This window comes from Schistocerca gregaria, chromosome 3 (assembly GCF_023897955.1).
Source record: "Schistocerca gregaria isolate iqSchGreg1 chromosome 3, iqSchGreg1.2, whole genome shotgun sequence".
In the NCBI taxonomy this organism is placed as follows: Eukaryota; Metazoa; Arthropoda; class Insecta; order Orthoptera; family Acrididae; genus Schistocerca; species Schistocerca gregaria.
In genome coordinates this window covers 880511390-880526420 of record NC_064922.1, presented here as the reverse complement: position 1 = coordinate 880526420, position 15031 = coordinate 880511390, and the positions used below count along the sequence as shown (strand labels likewise).

The 15031-nt window shown below is 41.2% G+C and overlaps 1 protein-coding gene across 1 annotated transcript in view; it reads right to left on the bottom strand.

The window, feature by feature from the left end:
* LOC126355026 (WD repeat-containing protein 19) overlaps positions 1–15031 on the bottom strand; it is a 293157-nt gene that overhangs the window by 197128 nt on the left and 80998 nt on the right. Inside the window, exon 6 of the mRNA XM_050005172.1 lies at positions 14155–14328. Coding sequence (XP_049861129.1) covers positions 14155–14328 — 174 coding nt within the window. The remainder of the gene's footprint in view (positions 1–14154; positions 14329–15031) is intronic.

Below are 15031 nucleotides of genomic sequence, written 5' to 3'. Positions count from 1 at the left end.
AAGATGGATAGTTTTTATGAGGCACTCAATGATGTAGTTGTTAGAGTAAAGGACAAGGACAGTGTTCTGCTCATGGGTGATTTTAATGCCAGGATTGGAAATCGAGCAGAATAGTATGAAAAGGTTATGGAGGTGGTGGTGGTGGTTAGTGTTTAACGTCTCGTCGACAACGAGGTCATTAAAGACGGAGCACAAGCTCAGGTTAGGGTAGGATTGGGAAGGAAATCGGCCGTGCCCTTTCAAACGAAAAGGTTATGGGTAAATTTGGAGAGGATATGGAGGCCAACAGGAACGGGAAACAACTCTTGGATTTCTGTGCCAGTATGGGCTTAGTAATCACAAACTCCTTTTTTAAACATAAGAACATTCACCGGTATTCTTGGGAAGGCAAGGGAACCAGATCTGTCATTGACTATATAATAACAGATCAGGAATTCAGGAAGGCTGTGAGTGACACACGTGTATTCAGGGGATTCTTTGATGACACTGATCATTATGTAATCTGCAGTGAAATTGGGATTGTAAGGTCCAAAGTGCAGGAGGTCAGGTCCATATGTAGGAGGATAAGAGTGGAGAAACTTCAGGATAAGGAAATCAGGCACAAGTACATAGCAGCAATCTCAGAAAGGTACCAGTTAGTTGAATGTAGTCAATTACAGTCATTGGAAAAGGAATGGACAAGGTACAGGGACATAGTACTAGAAGTGGCTAAAGAATGTCTTGGAACAGTAGTGTGTAAAAGTAGGATGAAGCAAACAGCTTGGTGGAATGACACAGTCAAGGCAGACTGTAAAAGGAAAAAGAAAGCGTATCAAAAATGGCTACATACTAGAACTCAGGTAGACTGAGAAAGTTATGTTGAAGAAAGAAACAAAGCCAAACAGATAATTGCAGCATCCAAGAAGAAATCTTGGGAAGACTTTGGAAACAGGTTGGAGACTATGGATCAATCTGCTGGGAAACCATTCTGGAGTGTAAATTAGCAGTCTTCGAAAGGGAGGTAAGAAGGAAATGACAAGTATTTTGGACAGATCAGGAAAACTGTTGGTGAATCCTATGGATGCCTTGGGCAGATGGAGGGAATATTTTGAAGAGTTGCTCAATGTAGGTGAAAATACGGTCAGCAATGTTTCAGATCTCAAGATAGAATGGGATAGGAATGATGATGGAAATAGGATTACGTTTGAGGAAGTGGAGAAAATGGTCAATAGATTGCATTGCAATAAAGCAGCTGAGGTGGATGAAATTAAGTCGGAACTCAGCAAATACAGTGGAATATCAGGTCTTAAATGGCTACACAAGATAATTGAAATAGCCTGGGAGTCGGGACAGGTTCCATCAGACTGGACAAAAGCGGTAATCACACCAATCTTTAAACATGGAAACAGAAGAGATTGTAACAACTACAGAGGTATCTCTTTAGTCAGTGTTGTGGGTAAAATCTTCTCAGGTATTGTTGAAAGGAAAGTGCGAGTATTAGTTGAGGACCAATTGGATGAAAATCAGTGTGGGTTTAGGCCCCTTAGAGGTTGTCAGGACCAGATCTTTAGCTTACGGCAAGTAATGTTGAAGTGTTATGAGTGGAACAGGGAATTGTATCTATGCTTTATAGATCTAGAAAAGGCATATTAGCGGGTTCCTAGGAGGAAGTTATTGTCTGTTCTACGAGATTATGGAATAGGAGGCAAACTTTTGCAAGCAATTAAAGCTCTTTACGTGGATAGTCAGGCAGCAGTTAGAGTTGACGGTAAATTGTGTTCATGGTTCAGGGTAGTTTCAGGGGTAAGACAAGGCTGCAACCTGTCTCCACTGTTGTTCATACTATTTATGGATCATATGTTGAAAACAATAGACTGGCTGGGTGAGATCAAGATATGTGAACACAAAATAAGCAGTCTTGCATATGAGGATGACTTAGTTGTGATGGCAGATTCGATTGAAAGTTTGCAAAGTAATATTTCAGAGCTAGATCAGAAATGTAAGGACTATGGTATGAAGATTAGCATCTCCAAAACGAAAGTAATGTCAGTGGGAAAGAAATATAAACTGATTGAGTGCCAAATAGGAGGAACAAAGTTAGAACAGGTGGACGGTTTCAAGTACTTAGGATGCATATTCTCACAGGATGGCAACACAGTGAAAGAACTGGATGCGAGATGTAGCAAGGCTAATGCAGTGAGTGCTCAGCTACGATCAACTCTCTTCTGCAAGAAGGAAGTCAGTACTAAGACTAATAAGTTATCTGTGCATCATTCAACCTTTTGACCAATTTTGTTGTATGGCAGCGAAAGCTGGGTGGATTCAGGTTACCTTATCAACAAGGTTGAGGTGACGGATATGAAAGAAGCTAGGATGATTGCACGTACTAGTAGATGGGAACAATGGCAGGAGGGTGTCCACAATGAGGAACTCAAAGAAAAACTGGGAATGAACTCTATAGATGTAGCAGTCAGGGCAAACAGGCTTAGATGGTGGGGTCATGTTACATGCATGGGAGAAGCAAGGTTACCCAAGAGACTCATGGGTTCAGCAGTAGAGGGTAGGAGGAGTCGAGGCGGACCAAGGAGTTGGTACCTGGATTCGGTTAAGAATGATTTTGAAGTAAAAGGTTTAACATCAGAAGAGGCACCAATGTTAGCACTGAATAAGGGATCATGGGGGAATTTTATAAGGGGGCTATGCTCCAGACTGAACGCTGAAAGGCATAATCAGTCTTAAATGATGATGATGATGATGATGATGATGATGATGATGATTCGGTAATTTTCACATCTGTCAACACCTGCTTTCTTTGGGTTCTTCTTGAAGTCTGAGGGTATTTCGCCTGTTTCATACATCTTGCTCACCAGATGGTAGAGTTTTGTCAGGACTGGCTCTCCCAAAGCCGTCAATAGTTGCAATGGTATGTTCTCTATTCCGGGGGCCTTGTTTCGACTCAGGTCTTTCAGTGCTCTGTCAAACTCTTCACACAGTATCGTATCTCCCATTCCATCTTCATCTACATCCTCTTCCATTTCCATAATATTGTCCTCAAGTACATCGCCCTTGTACAGACCCTCTACGTACTCCTTCCACCTTTCTGCTTTCCCTTCTTTGCTTAGAACTGGGTTTCCATCTGAGCTCTTGATATTCATACAAGTAGTTCTCTTTTCTCCAAAGGTCTCTTTAATTTTCCTGTAGGCAGTATCTATTTTACCCCTAGTGACGTAAGCCTCTACATCCTTACATTTGTTCTCTAGCCATCCCTGCTTAGCCATTTCGCACTTCCTGTCGATATCATTTTTGGAACATTTGTATTCCCTTTTGCCTGCTTCATTTACTGCATTTTTATATTTTCTCCTTTCATCAATTAAATTCAATATTTCTTCTGTTACCCAAGCATTTCTACTAGCCCTCGTCATTTTACTTACTTGATCCTCTGCTGCCTTCACTACTTCATCCCTCAAAGCTACCCATTCTTCTTCTACTGTATTTATTTCCCCCATTCCTGTCAATTGTTCCCTTATGCTCTCCCTGAAACTCTGTACAACCTCTTGTTCTTTCAGTTTATGCAGGTCCCATCTCCTTAAATTCCCACCTTTTTGCAGTTTCTTCAGTTTTAATCTACAGGTCATAACCATTAGATTGTGGTCAGAGTCCACATCTGCCCCTGGAAAGTCTTACAATTTAAAACTTGGTTCCTAAATCTCTGTCTTACCATTATGTAATCTATCTGAAACCTGTCAGTATCTCCAGGCTTCTTCCATGTATACAGCCTTCTTTTATGATTCTTGAACCAAGTGTTAGTTATGATTAAGTTATGCTCTGTACAAAATTCTACCAGGCGGCTTCCTCTTTCATTTCTTAGCCCCAATCCATATTCACCTTCTACATTTCCTTCTCTGCCTTTTCCTACTACCGAATTCCAGGCACCCATGACTATTAACGACGTCCTCCTGAGTAGTCCTCGCCCGGAGATCCGAAGGGAGGACTATTTTACCTCCGGAATATGTTACCCAAGAGGACATCATCATTTATTCATACAGTGAAGCTGCATGCCCTCGGGAAAAATTCGGCTGTAGTTTCCTGTTGCTTTCAGCCGTTCTCGGTACCAGCAAAGCAAGGCCGTTTTGGTTATTGTTACAAGGCCAGGTCAGTCAGTCATCCAGACTGTTGCCCTTGCAACTATGAAAAGGCTGCTGCCCCTCTTCAGGAATCACACGTTTGTCTGGCCTCTCGACAGATACCCCTCCGTTGTGGTTGGACATACGGTACGGCCTTCTGTATCGCTGAGACACGCAAGCCTCCCCACCAACGGCAAGGTCCATGGTTCATGGGAGGGGAAGCAGTAAAAGTCTAAATTGCAAATTGGAAACGGAAAGAGCTATGTTATGAAGGTCAACAGAGGGAATTTGGCTGTTGTAATTTACAAGTATGACTACACAGAAAAAACTGAAAAATTTATTGCGGAAAATAACATAATTGAACCATGAGGAACCGTATGCCCAAATTTCAGTCAGAAATAAGGAAAATATTGAAAACAGCAGCTTTTTGTTCTCAGATGAGAAAGATAAATGCATATTAAAAATGATGAATCGGTCCATTCCAGTGCTTTGTCCGCAAATTAAACTGCGCAAGAAGTGGGAACTGGTTAGGCTGATTATTAACAATATGTCAAGTCCCAATTATGAAGAAAAACAAGAATGCGGCCAAAGACATACTGACAGCAGCATGTTGTTGCTGTCATGGTCTTCAGTCCAAAGACTGGTTCATCATAGCTCTCCATGCTATTCTATTCTGAATAAGCCTCTTCATCTCTGAATAACTTGTATATGTATATCCTTCGGAATCTGCTTACTATATTCATCTCTTTGTCTCCCTCTATGGTTTTTATCCCCCCCCCCCCCCTCCTCCCTTTACCCCTTTTTTTTTCAATTTGTAACAGATCTGAAGATGGCAATGTCTTAAACTGGTAATTGTGTTATCAACCATTTTTGTGGTCAAGACAGACCTTTACAAATAAGGATCTCTTCTTTCTTTGCTACTACATTAAATATTCAAGTTTATCTTTTGTTAATATGTGTTGATAAAATAGGTGTTATGTTTTTCCCAAAGAAGCTAATTAACAAATCTTATTCCTTTGGTAAGATAACTTTCTCCAGTCAATCTAGAAAAACAATTAGCAATAAAAAATAAAAGAGGAATATCTTAGTGGCATCAAATCGCATCATCAAGGATGAAGGGTTAACTTGAATGTTCATTAAGTTAAGCTTTTGTATGTAAAAACCTACTGCATAAGTCTCTTCAGGTTTGCTGCCGGATCCTAAAATCAACTTGACTCGATATTTCGGCGATCCAACTGTTCGCCATCTTCAGGAAATGCTGCTTCCGCTGATGAGTCCTGTTGAGAACTGACGCAAGATTGCAATTCAACGTCCTATATAGGCCACCACTCAGCACACACCGCATGCGCCGCCCATCACGGTTTCTGCCTTACAAAACAGGGAGGTGGCACTGCCCTTAGTGAAACTCTACTGGCAACGATATATCCCAATCAAGGCCGCACCAAAGAACGTTCAGTTTTGATGCGAGATAATACAGGATTCCACATTTTGTTAAGAGGAAACCCATTGTGTCTGTTGATTAAATTATCAGTCAACCTAATTTCAATTGCCTCTTTGTAGACACTATTCCAAAAATCGGAAATGTTGGCAATCACAACAGTTTCCTCAAATTTCATTTTGTGTCCCTCATTTAGGCAGTGTTCTGCTACGCCAGATTTTTCCGGCTGTTGTAGCCTCATGTGACGGCGATGTTCCACACACCTGTCATGCACTGTGTGAATAGAACGGCCAACGTAAGCTTTTCCACATTGACACGGGATTTTGTACACCCCGGGTTTCCTAAGTCCCAAATCATCCTTCACAGAGCCAAGAAGATCCCTAATCTTAGAAGGTGGACGAAGAAGGTATCGTCCACGTATCTCCAGAAGCACATTGGCTGCAAAGCTGAAGTCCACAGTGCCATGGCCTCGAAGTCCTCCATAAATAAATTGGTGACTATGGGTGACAAAGGACTACCCATAGCCACTCCGTCATTCTGTTCAAAAATGTTACTGTTAAATAAAAAATACGTGGAGGTCAGCACATGACAACAAAGCTTCACCAGCTCATCATCCAGTTTTTCACTGATCAAGCTAAGGGACTCTCCCAGAGGAACTCGTGTAAATAAGGATACCACATTGAAACTCACTAACAGATCTGAAGGACTCAACTTCAAAGATCCCAATCGTCAAATAAAATCCACCGAAGTGGATATATGGTGCTCATACTTGCCAACAAATGGACTGAGGGCAGATGATAAGTACTTTGCCAGGTTATAAGTGGGTGCACCCAAATTACTAACAATAGGGCGTAGAGGAACCCCTTCCTTATGCAACTTAGGCAGACCATACAACCTAGGCGGAACGGCAGCATCAGGATGAAGTTTCTTACGTAAATCATCTGACAACGAACTCTTTTTCAACAGTGAAAGTGTCTTACGTTTGATCCTTTCTGTGGGGTCATTTGATAGTCTTCTGTACGCCGGGTTGTTGAGAAGTGAATCCATTTTTAGCACATAATCATCCCCCGTCATTACAACCGTGGCATTCCCCTTGTCAGCTGATAAACTACTACTTCGTCATCATTCTTAAGGGAACGAATGGCTGCTCTCTCTGCGGAAGAGATGTTATCCCGCAGTGGTCGAGCCCGACGTAATGTGTGCGACACTTCTTGCCTTATTTCCTCTGCTTGATCCTCGGGTAGGCTGTGTACTGCTTGTTCTACAGAGCATATGAACTCTGTGATAGGAAGTATCTTGGGAGTGGGCGAAAAATTTAAACCTTTCTCCAATATTGACACTCCGGGCCCATCCAACGCCTTGTTAGAGAGATTAATCACAGTAAGCCGACTTTTATCCACTTCTGATGCTGTAGAACGAGAAAGAAGCCGTTCAAATTTCGGAATTGTCTGGTAACGGTGCTCCTATGCGTCCAATCTGAGAGCGCTCACATGGAATCATCAACCCACTGCCAAACATCTCTTGAAAACGGTGAGGACAAGTTCAAATGTAAATAAAATAAATCTTTGGAAACAATATCCAGCTGTCTGCGGGTAAAACGAATGTGTTCTCTTAAAAGTGCTTGGCTTGCACGTTCCTTAATCCTATTAGATCTCTTACTATTAATAGAATGAATAAATCTGGCGAAATTAGGAATAATACCTTCGCCATGGCATCTCAGCAAGAAGGCGAGTGTACTCAACAGCTTTCCTTTCTTCTTCCAAAGTTTATCTAACTTCTGTACACATTTCACCATCTCCTCCCCGTAGAGGTACTTGATGTGATTACGTAGGCTTTCCCGGCGTAATAAGTCTTGAAAGTCTCTTCGGGTTTTCTGCCGGATCCTAAAGTCAACTTGACTCAATATTTCGGCGATCCACCTGTTCGCCATCTTCAGGAAATGCTGCTTCCGCTGATGAGTCCGGTTGAGAACTGACGCAAGATTGCAATTCAACGTCCTATATAGGCCACCGTTCAGTACACAGCGCATGCGCCACCCATCACGGTTTCTGCCTTACAAAACAGGGAGGTGGCGTTGCCCTTAGTGAAATACTGCTGGCAACGATATATCGCAATCAAGGCCGCACCGAAGAACATTCAGTTTTGATGCGAGATAATACAGGATTCCACATTTTGTTAAGAGGAAACCCTTTGTGTCTGTTGATTAAAATATCAGCCAACCTAATTTCAATCGCCTCTTTATACACACTATTCCAAAAACCGGAAATGTTGGCTATCACAACAGTTTCCTCAAATTTCATTTTGTGTCTCTCATTTAGGCAGTGTTCTGCTACGGCCGATTTTTCCGGCTGTTGTAGCCTCGTGTGACGGTGATGTTCCACACACCTGTCATGCACTGTGCAAATAGAACGGCCAACGTAAGCTTTCCCACATTGACACGGGATTTTGTACACCCCGGGTTTCCTAAGTCCCAAATCATCCTTCACAGAGCCGAGAAGAGCCCTAATCTTAGAAGGTGGACAGAACACACTCTTAATGTTAAAATTCTTTAAAATTCATCCAATCTTAAACGATAAGCCTCCAGCATAAGGAAGAAATGCCACAGACCTATGTTCCTCTTCGTACGCCTCTGGAGATGGTCCAAATTCCATAGCCCAGTGAATCTGTTTCTTGGTGTATCCATTTTCCTTAAAAACAGTTATTAAATGCTCAAGTTCTTGGGTTAAGCTGTCTGCGTCGGAAATGGCATATGCTCTCTGTACCAATGTCCTAAGGACGCCACTACGTTGGTGTGGTGGATGAAAACTCTTAGGGTGCAGATACCAATATGTTGGAACCCTATTTCCATTCATCTTGCAATCACAACTGCTGAGGTGTTTGCTGGTGCACTGTCGTGATGGGAAAGGACTTTTTTGCGGTCCAATTGCCAGTGTTTTTCTTGCAGCTTGGTTTTCAACTGGCCCAATAACAATGAGAAATATGCACCTGTAATAGTTTTACCCTTTTCCAGATAGTCAATGAGGATTATCCCTTGCGAATCCCAAAAGACAGTTGCCATAACCTTTCCAGCCGTGGGACTACTCTTCGCCTGTTTTGGTGCAGATTCTCCCTTGGTAACCCATTGTTTAGATTGTTATTTGGTCTCAAGAGTATAATAATGTCTCCATGTTTCATACACAGTGACAAAACAAAGCTTAAAGTCCTACGGATCCTTCCTGAACAGCTGCAAACCATCCTTGAAACACTTCGCATGATTCCGTTTTTGATCAAGAGTGAGCAATCGCAGAACCCATCTTGTGGATAACTTTCTCATGTCTAAATGTTTATGCAAAATATTATGTACCTGTTCATTCGAGATGCCCACAGCACCAGCAGTCTCACACACCTTAATCTTCTGTCATCCATCACCATAACATGGATTTTGTCAATGATTTCTGGAGTCATAACCTCCACAGGGTGTCCAGAACACTCAGCATCACTTGTGCCCATATGGCCACTACGAAAATTTTGAAACCACTTATAAATTGTTCTAATTGAACGTGCAGAGTCACCGTAATGATTATCAAGCTCCTCTTTAGTCTCCTGAGGCATTTTGCCTTTCATAAAGTAATGTTTAATCACCACACAAAATTGTTTTTCGTCCGTTTTTTGACAATCACTCAACTTCCTTGATTCACATGAGTGCCAAACACAAAGAAATACACCAGTATGGCTGAAACTTGGCATTCTTTCCAAAGATGTTACTAACTAAACATGACCTCGATACATGCCAGTGGTGCCATCTTTCTTTTCAAATGCCCCTTGTGTTTGTCTTTTTCCGCCCAACGTGAAGATCAAAAAATCTGCAGACTACTAATTTCAACCTTCTGTTGCCATTTAGAGACCTACAAAACCATGCTTGACAATGCTACAGATAGGACTGCAAGGCACTTACTATATTATTAGTAGAACAGAGTGTACAGCAACTCCATTTTAACATCAGGGGAAGAATTTAGGTGCCACTGAAAAATGTTGCAGATTTTGCTTTCCAATTGCTATAGGGCAGAGGGGGGCACTGTAGGCTATTGTTGCAGATAGTCGTGACTGTATATAGACAAGACTTTTGACTGCCACAGGGGAAGGAGTAGGGTGGGGAAATAAACCCCTCCTCCATCTTGCTGGACAGCAGCCAACAGCAGAACTGACACATTGTCAGTGGGATCGCTGATCTCCTCTGGTGTTGTAAGAGTCATAATCAAAATTTGTGATAGACCAGGATTAGTCATTTCATTTATTTCAAAATAAGAAAAGAAAACAAGCAATGCACAATTCAAACGCATTCGGGGATGGCTACCACACAATTGTTTGTTGAAGTCAGCAGAGTATTGTTAACAACATTATTCAGGCCCGACCTCTAGCGGTATTCAAGGCAACTGCAGCTCAAAAGATCTGCCACCTAACTTACCATATTAAAATTGTCCACATTATATAATCTTTCGAGTTTTAGCTAACTAACAAACATACACATGTCTGTCTTATCAAATGCTAGATCTCATGGCTGAGTACTACATTGCATTACGCGACGTGTATCTTAAACAGATCATTCAACTGTCCACAAGTGGCATGGCACCAGATCACTGAGCACATTGATACATTGTTGAGCTTTTACAATTTATTTTGCAAGTAGGTTGCGCACATTATCATCCCAAATTGGGCTTCACCAGATGTTGTACTATGCCAGTAACTGCCTACATTTTCGGTATTGTAAGCAGAAAATAAAGCTATTTCAAACTATCTCTGACAACTAGCTGATTTGGATACCATTCGCTATGAAACAGCATCTATTAAGTAATTTCGCATTTTGTGGCAGATTTCGCTTCTATTTTGTATTTATCACAAAGTATGATTTTTTTCCGATTCCCAGTGTACTTTTATAGGCTAATCTGGTTAAGCTCTATTCTAGTAAGATTTACGGGCAGACTCTAAATTTAAGAATCTTACAACTGTCTATGTCCTTGACTAAAAGTGATCAGTAAGGAAAGGATCATCTTGTTCGAATAAGGGATGTCGAGACTCTCCACGACTTTTTTATTGGGAGGACAAGTAGGACAAAACTCGCACCAATAGATGGCATATGCGTTTTGTACTTTTCCCTGGAATCTGTTCCTGAAAGGGCATAAGTATATTATTAGATATGGAAGTATCCAGAATTGCTCATGAAAGAGAGTCCCCTGTTGTATGTGAAATGTAATTGTCTTTAGAGATTTAATTCTGGGAGCAGCCAACTGTTGTTATCCACAGGAGCATTATGCAACGTGACCTTCAAGACACTGAGCTGATACCCGACGTATTTTCAAAAATAATTAACAAAAACTATATTATATACTGCTTAAAGCATAGAGCATTAATACTTCCCATTGCTTGAAAAAACTTTTTAAAGGCAATATCACATTAATTGATATTAATTATTGATGACCAGTTTCCTGAGAGTTGAAACTGTCATCTTCTGTGCTTCAAAAATTTTTAGCTATAAAGCATGCGCCATTACAAGTTTATCATTCATGCCATGTTGTCTTTATGGTGGAGAATATACAGCACATCATACAGAGGTTTGTTAAAAGTAAATCCATATACAAATTACCTTGTGCAAATGGGTTTGTTCACACACATAGCAATCCACTAAGGCTCGCTAATTCTTACAATGCATGATAATTAGTAAAAATGCACATTTGTAAAATGTTTATATTTATATAACATGTGGTATACATCATGGATACATCTCAGTTAAAGTACACTTAAATATAGATTGCCCCTTCCATTTTCACAATATGAGAAACTATATTAATAATGTTTGATATCATTGTGTAACTACACTGATCATAACAGTGATCTTAATTAAAAAAACATCCAGGTCACAATAGTTTATTTATTTTAGTGTGATAACCAGTTTCAGTCTATAAGACGATCTTCAGAAAAACCCACTGGTACTACAGCAGTTGCGACAGGTACCAGTACTGATTACTCAGCAACTCTGTGAACTGGCTCTAATGTCACCTCAAGCCCCTGGTCTAAAGATCATTTTAAAAGACCAAATCCAGTTACCAGAATCGATAAAAGTATTGTGACCTGGACTTATTTTTATTTAAAACTTTATATTGTTGAAAAGTGAATGAATCCTGTGTCTTGTTCTGTGAAACGATCAATACATAAGATACTAATTGGAAAACACAGTTTAGCCCAGTCTCATAGAGGATGCAGCATACATGATTGGGAATTATTAAGTTGATGTACTTACGATTCAGGCTAGTATACAGATTTAGCTTTGTAGATGCTTTCTACAAGCAGATGATACAGCATCAGCAACAATGGGTGAAAATTATATTCAGTATGACATTTTGTGATAAATGAGGAATCAGGTAGAGGCTTATCTGTTTCAGCTGCTAACAAAATTATGTTGATGAAACAGTTCTAAAGACACATTTCTGCTGTACCTGGTGTCTCTGAGTCTAAGGACCACAAATCCCCATAAATGTAAAGCTAAATGATCAAACGTGTTTGTGAACAAAGCTTTACCTGTTAAGGTATGTAATGTATGTAGGCATTAAAGTAGTGAATCAATTAGTTAACTTGTGATATGCTGCTGAAAAAAAAAGAATGTCCATAGGTAGAATTTTAATTATAGTGTAAGTAAGTACTGATAGATCAGATAAGACTGCCAAAAGCTGTTCATTTATGTATCAAAGGCTATTTGATAAATACATGTCAGTTTAACAGACATCATTGCCTGTTAGCAAACAAATGGAAGGATGGAAGGAGGGATGGGGAGGTGGGGAGTAGTGCCACAAAACTGTTGATACTAACTTTCATGCTCTTGCAACTGGTGTAGTCAGAGATAATGTCTAATTTGGCTAGAATTTGTTTCATTGGAGTACCGTTTAATATATTTAATTTTATTTAATTTTTTCTCTTTTACAACAACTCCCCCCCCCCCCCCCCCCCCAAACACACAGCTTACACACACAACCACAGTCCCTGGCTTCTAGGCCAGACTCAGTAGGCAGAGACTGTGGTCATGTGTGTGTAAATAGTGTTTTCACTCGCATTTGCATATATATATATATATATATATATATATATGACGTTGACCTCCATCTGTCCAATGGCCAGCTTCACACATCCGTCCACATCAAACCCACCAACAAGCAACAGTACCTCCAGTATGACAGCTGTCACACATTCCATATCAAACGGCCCCTTCCCTACAGCCTAGGCCTTCGTGGCAAATGAATCTGCTCCAGTCCTGAATCCCTGAACCATTACACCAACAACCTGAAAACAGCTTTCGCATCCCGCAACTATCCTCCCGACCTGGTACAGAAGCAAATAACCAGAGCCACTTCCTCATCCCCTCAAACCCAGAACCTTTCACAGAAGAACCACAAAAGTGCCCCACTTGTGACAGGATACTTCCCGGGACTGGATCAGAATCTGAATGTGGCTCTCCAGCAGGGATACGACTTCCTAAAATCCTGCCCCGAAATGAGATCCATCCTTCATGAAATCCTCCCCACTCCACCAAGAGTGTCTTTCCGCCGTCCACCTAACCTTCATAACCTCTTGGTTCATCCCTATGAAATCCCCAAACCACCTTCCCTACCCTCTGGTTCCTACCCTTGTAACCGGCCCCCGGTGTAAAACCTGTCCTATGCACCCTCCCACCACCACCTACTCCAGTCCTGTAACCTGGAAGGCGTACACGATCAAAGGCAGAGCCACGTGTGAAAGCACCCACGTGATTTACCAACAGACCTGCCTACACTGTGAAGCTTTCTATGTGGGAATGACCAGCAACAAAATGTCCATTCGCATGAATGGACACAGGCAGACAGTGTTTGTTGGTAATGAGGATCACCCTGTGGCTAAACATGCCTTGGTGCACGGCCAGCAGATCTTGGCAAAGTGTTACACCGTCCGGGTTATCTGGACACTTCCCACCAACACCAACCTATCCGAACTCCGGAGATGGGAACTTGCCCTTCAGTATATCCTCTCTTCTCAATATCCGCCAGGCCTCAACCTCCGTTAATTTCAAGTTGCCACTGCTCATACCTCACCTGCCTTTCAACAACTTCTTTGCCTCTGTACTTCCGCCTCGACTGACATCTCTGCCCGAACTCTTTGCCTTTACAAATGTCTGCTTGTGTCTGTGTATGTGCGGATGGATATGTGTGTGTGTGTGTGTGTGTGTGTGTGTGCACGCGAATGTACACCTGTCCTTTTTTCCCCTAAGGGAAGTCTTTCCGCTCCCGGGATTGGAATGACTCCTTACCCTCTCCCTTAAAACCCACATCCTTTCGTCTTTCCCTCTCCTTCCTGAAGAAGCAACCATCGGTTGCGAAAGCTAGTAATTCTGTGTGTGTGTTTGTGTGTTTTGTTCATGTGCCTGTCTGCCGGCGCTTTCCCGCTTGGTAAGTCTTGGAATCTTTGTTTTTAATATATTTTTCCCATGTGGAAGTTTCTTTCCCTCTACATTGACAGGAACAATGTTATTTTTTAGATATCCTTGGTAAAATTTATGGCATAGGTTTTATGTAAAGACCACATGCTTCATTGCAGTGAACAGCAGCTACTTACGTATTATCTCCACAGGAAGCAACTTTCCCTATGCACCGACAAAGGGCTATATCATTCAGATTATCTCGGTGATTCTTTACTTGGAACAACTCTTGGCCCACTTCCTTTATGTGTGTCGATATGGCCACAAAGTAACCAGCACTAAACCCGAGCAGAATATATCCATCACCAAACCTAAGATAAGAAATACACTATTACAAATCCAGTAGAGCACAAACATTAAGACAAACTTTCATATTTTCTAGCCTGTTGAGTGGAGTAAAAATTCTTTAAAGTGGGGAAAAAACATCAGTCTCCCTGCAGTGCCTTAATATTAACAAAAGAAATACATGCAGGAATACACTTCAAGAAAACAGTACAGTAATTTCACAACAACAAAGATTTCACCATACTGTTTTTGCGAAGTAGCATATTTTATGCACAATAACTGCATTTTCTTTGCCAAAAAAGGCAATATTTTCTTTTTTCTATAAATTCAATACACTTAAGTGGGAAACAAGTTGTATATTAAAGATGAGATTGGAACGAGAAGGAAATAATAAATTACATTTTCAAATAATGGGAAGACCAGAATGTAATAATGACAATACAGAAAGGATAGATTGCTACTCAACGTCTGGAGGAGGAGTTTGGTCACAGACATGCACAATGAAAAGAATACTAGAAATATTTCAGCTTCTGAACAAAATCCTTCTTCATAAGTATAAATCTCACACAATCACACAATTATGCATACCCATGTGGCTACTCTCTCCAGACATTAAGGCCTGACTATGAATGCATCTGACTTGGGCAGCAGTTGGATCAGGTGAATGCTGGGGCTGGGGCTCGGGGCAGGGGCAGGGGAGGGGCAGAGAAGAAGAAATGAGGAAAGGAA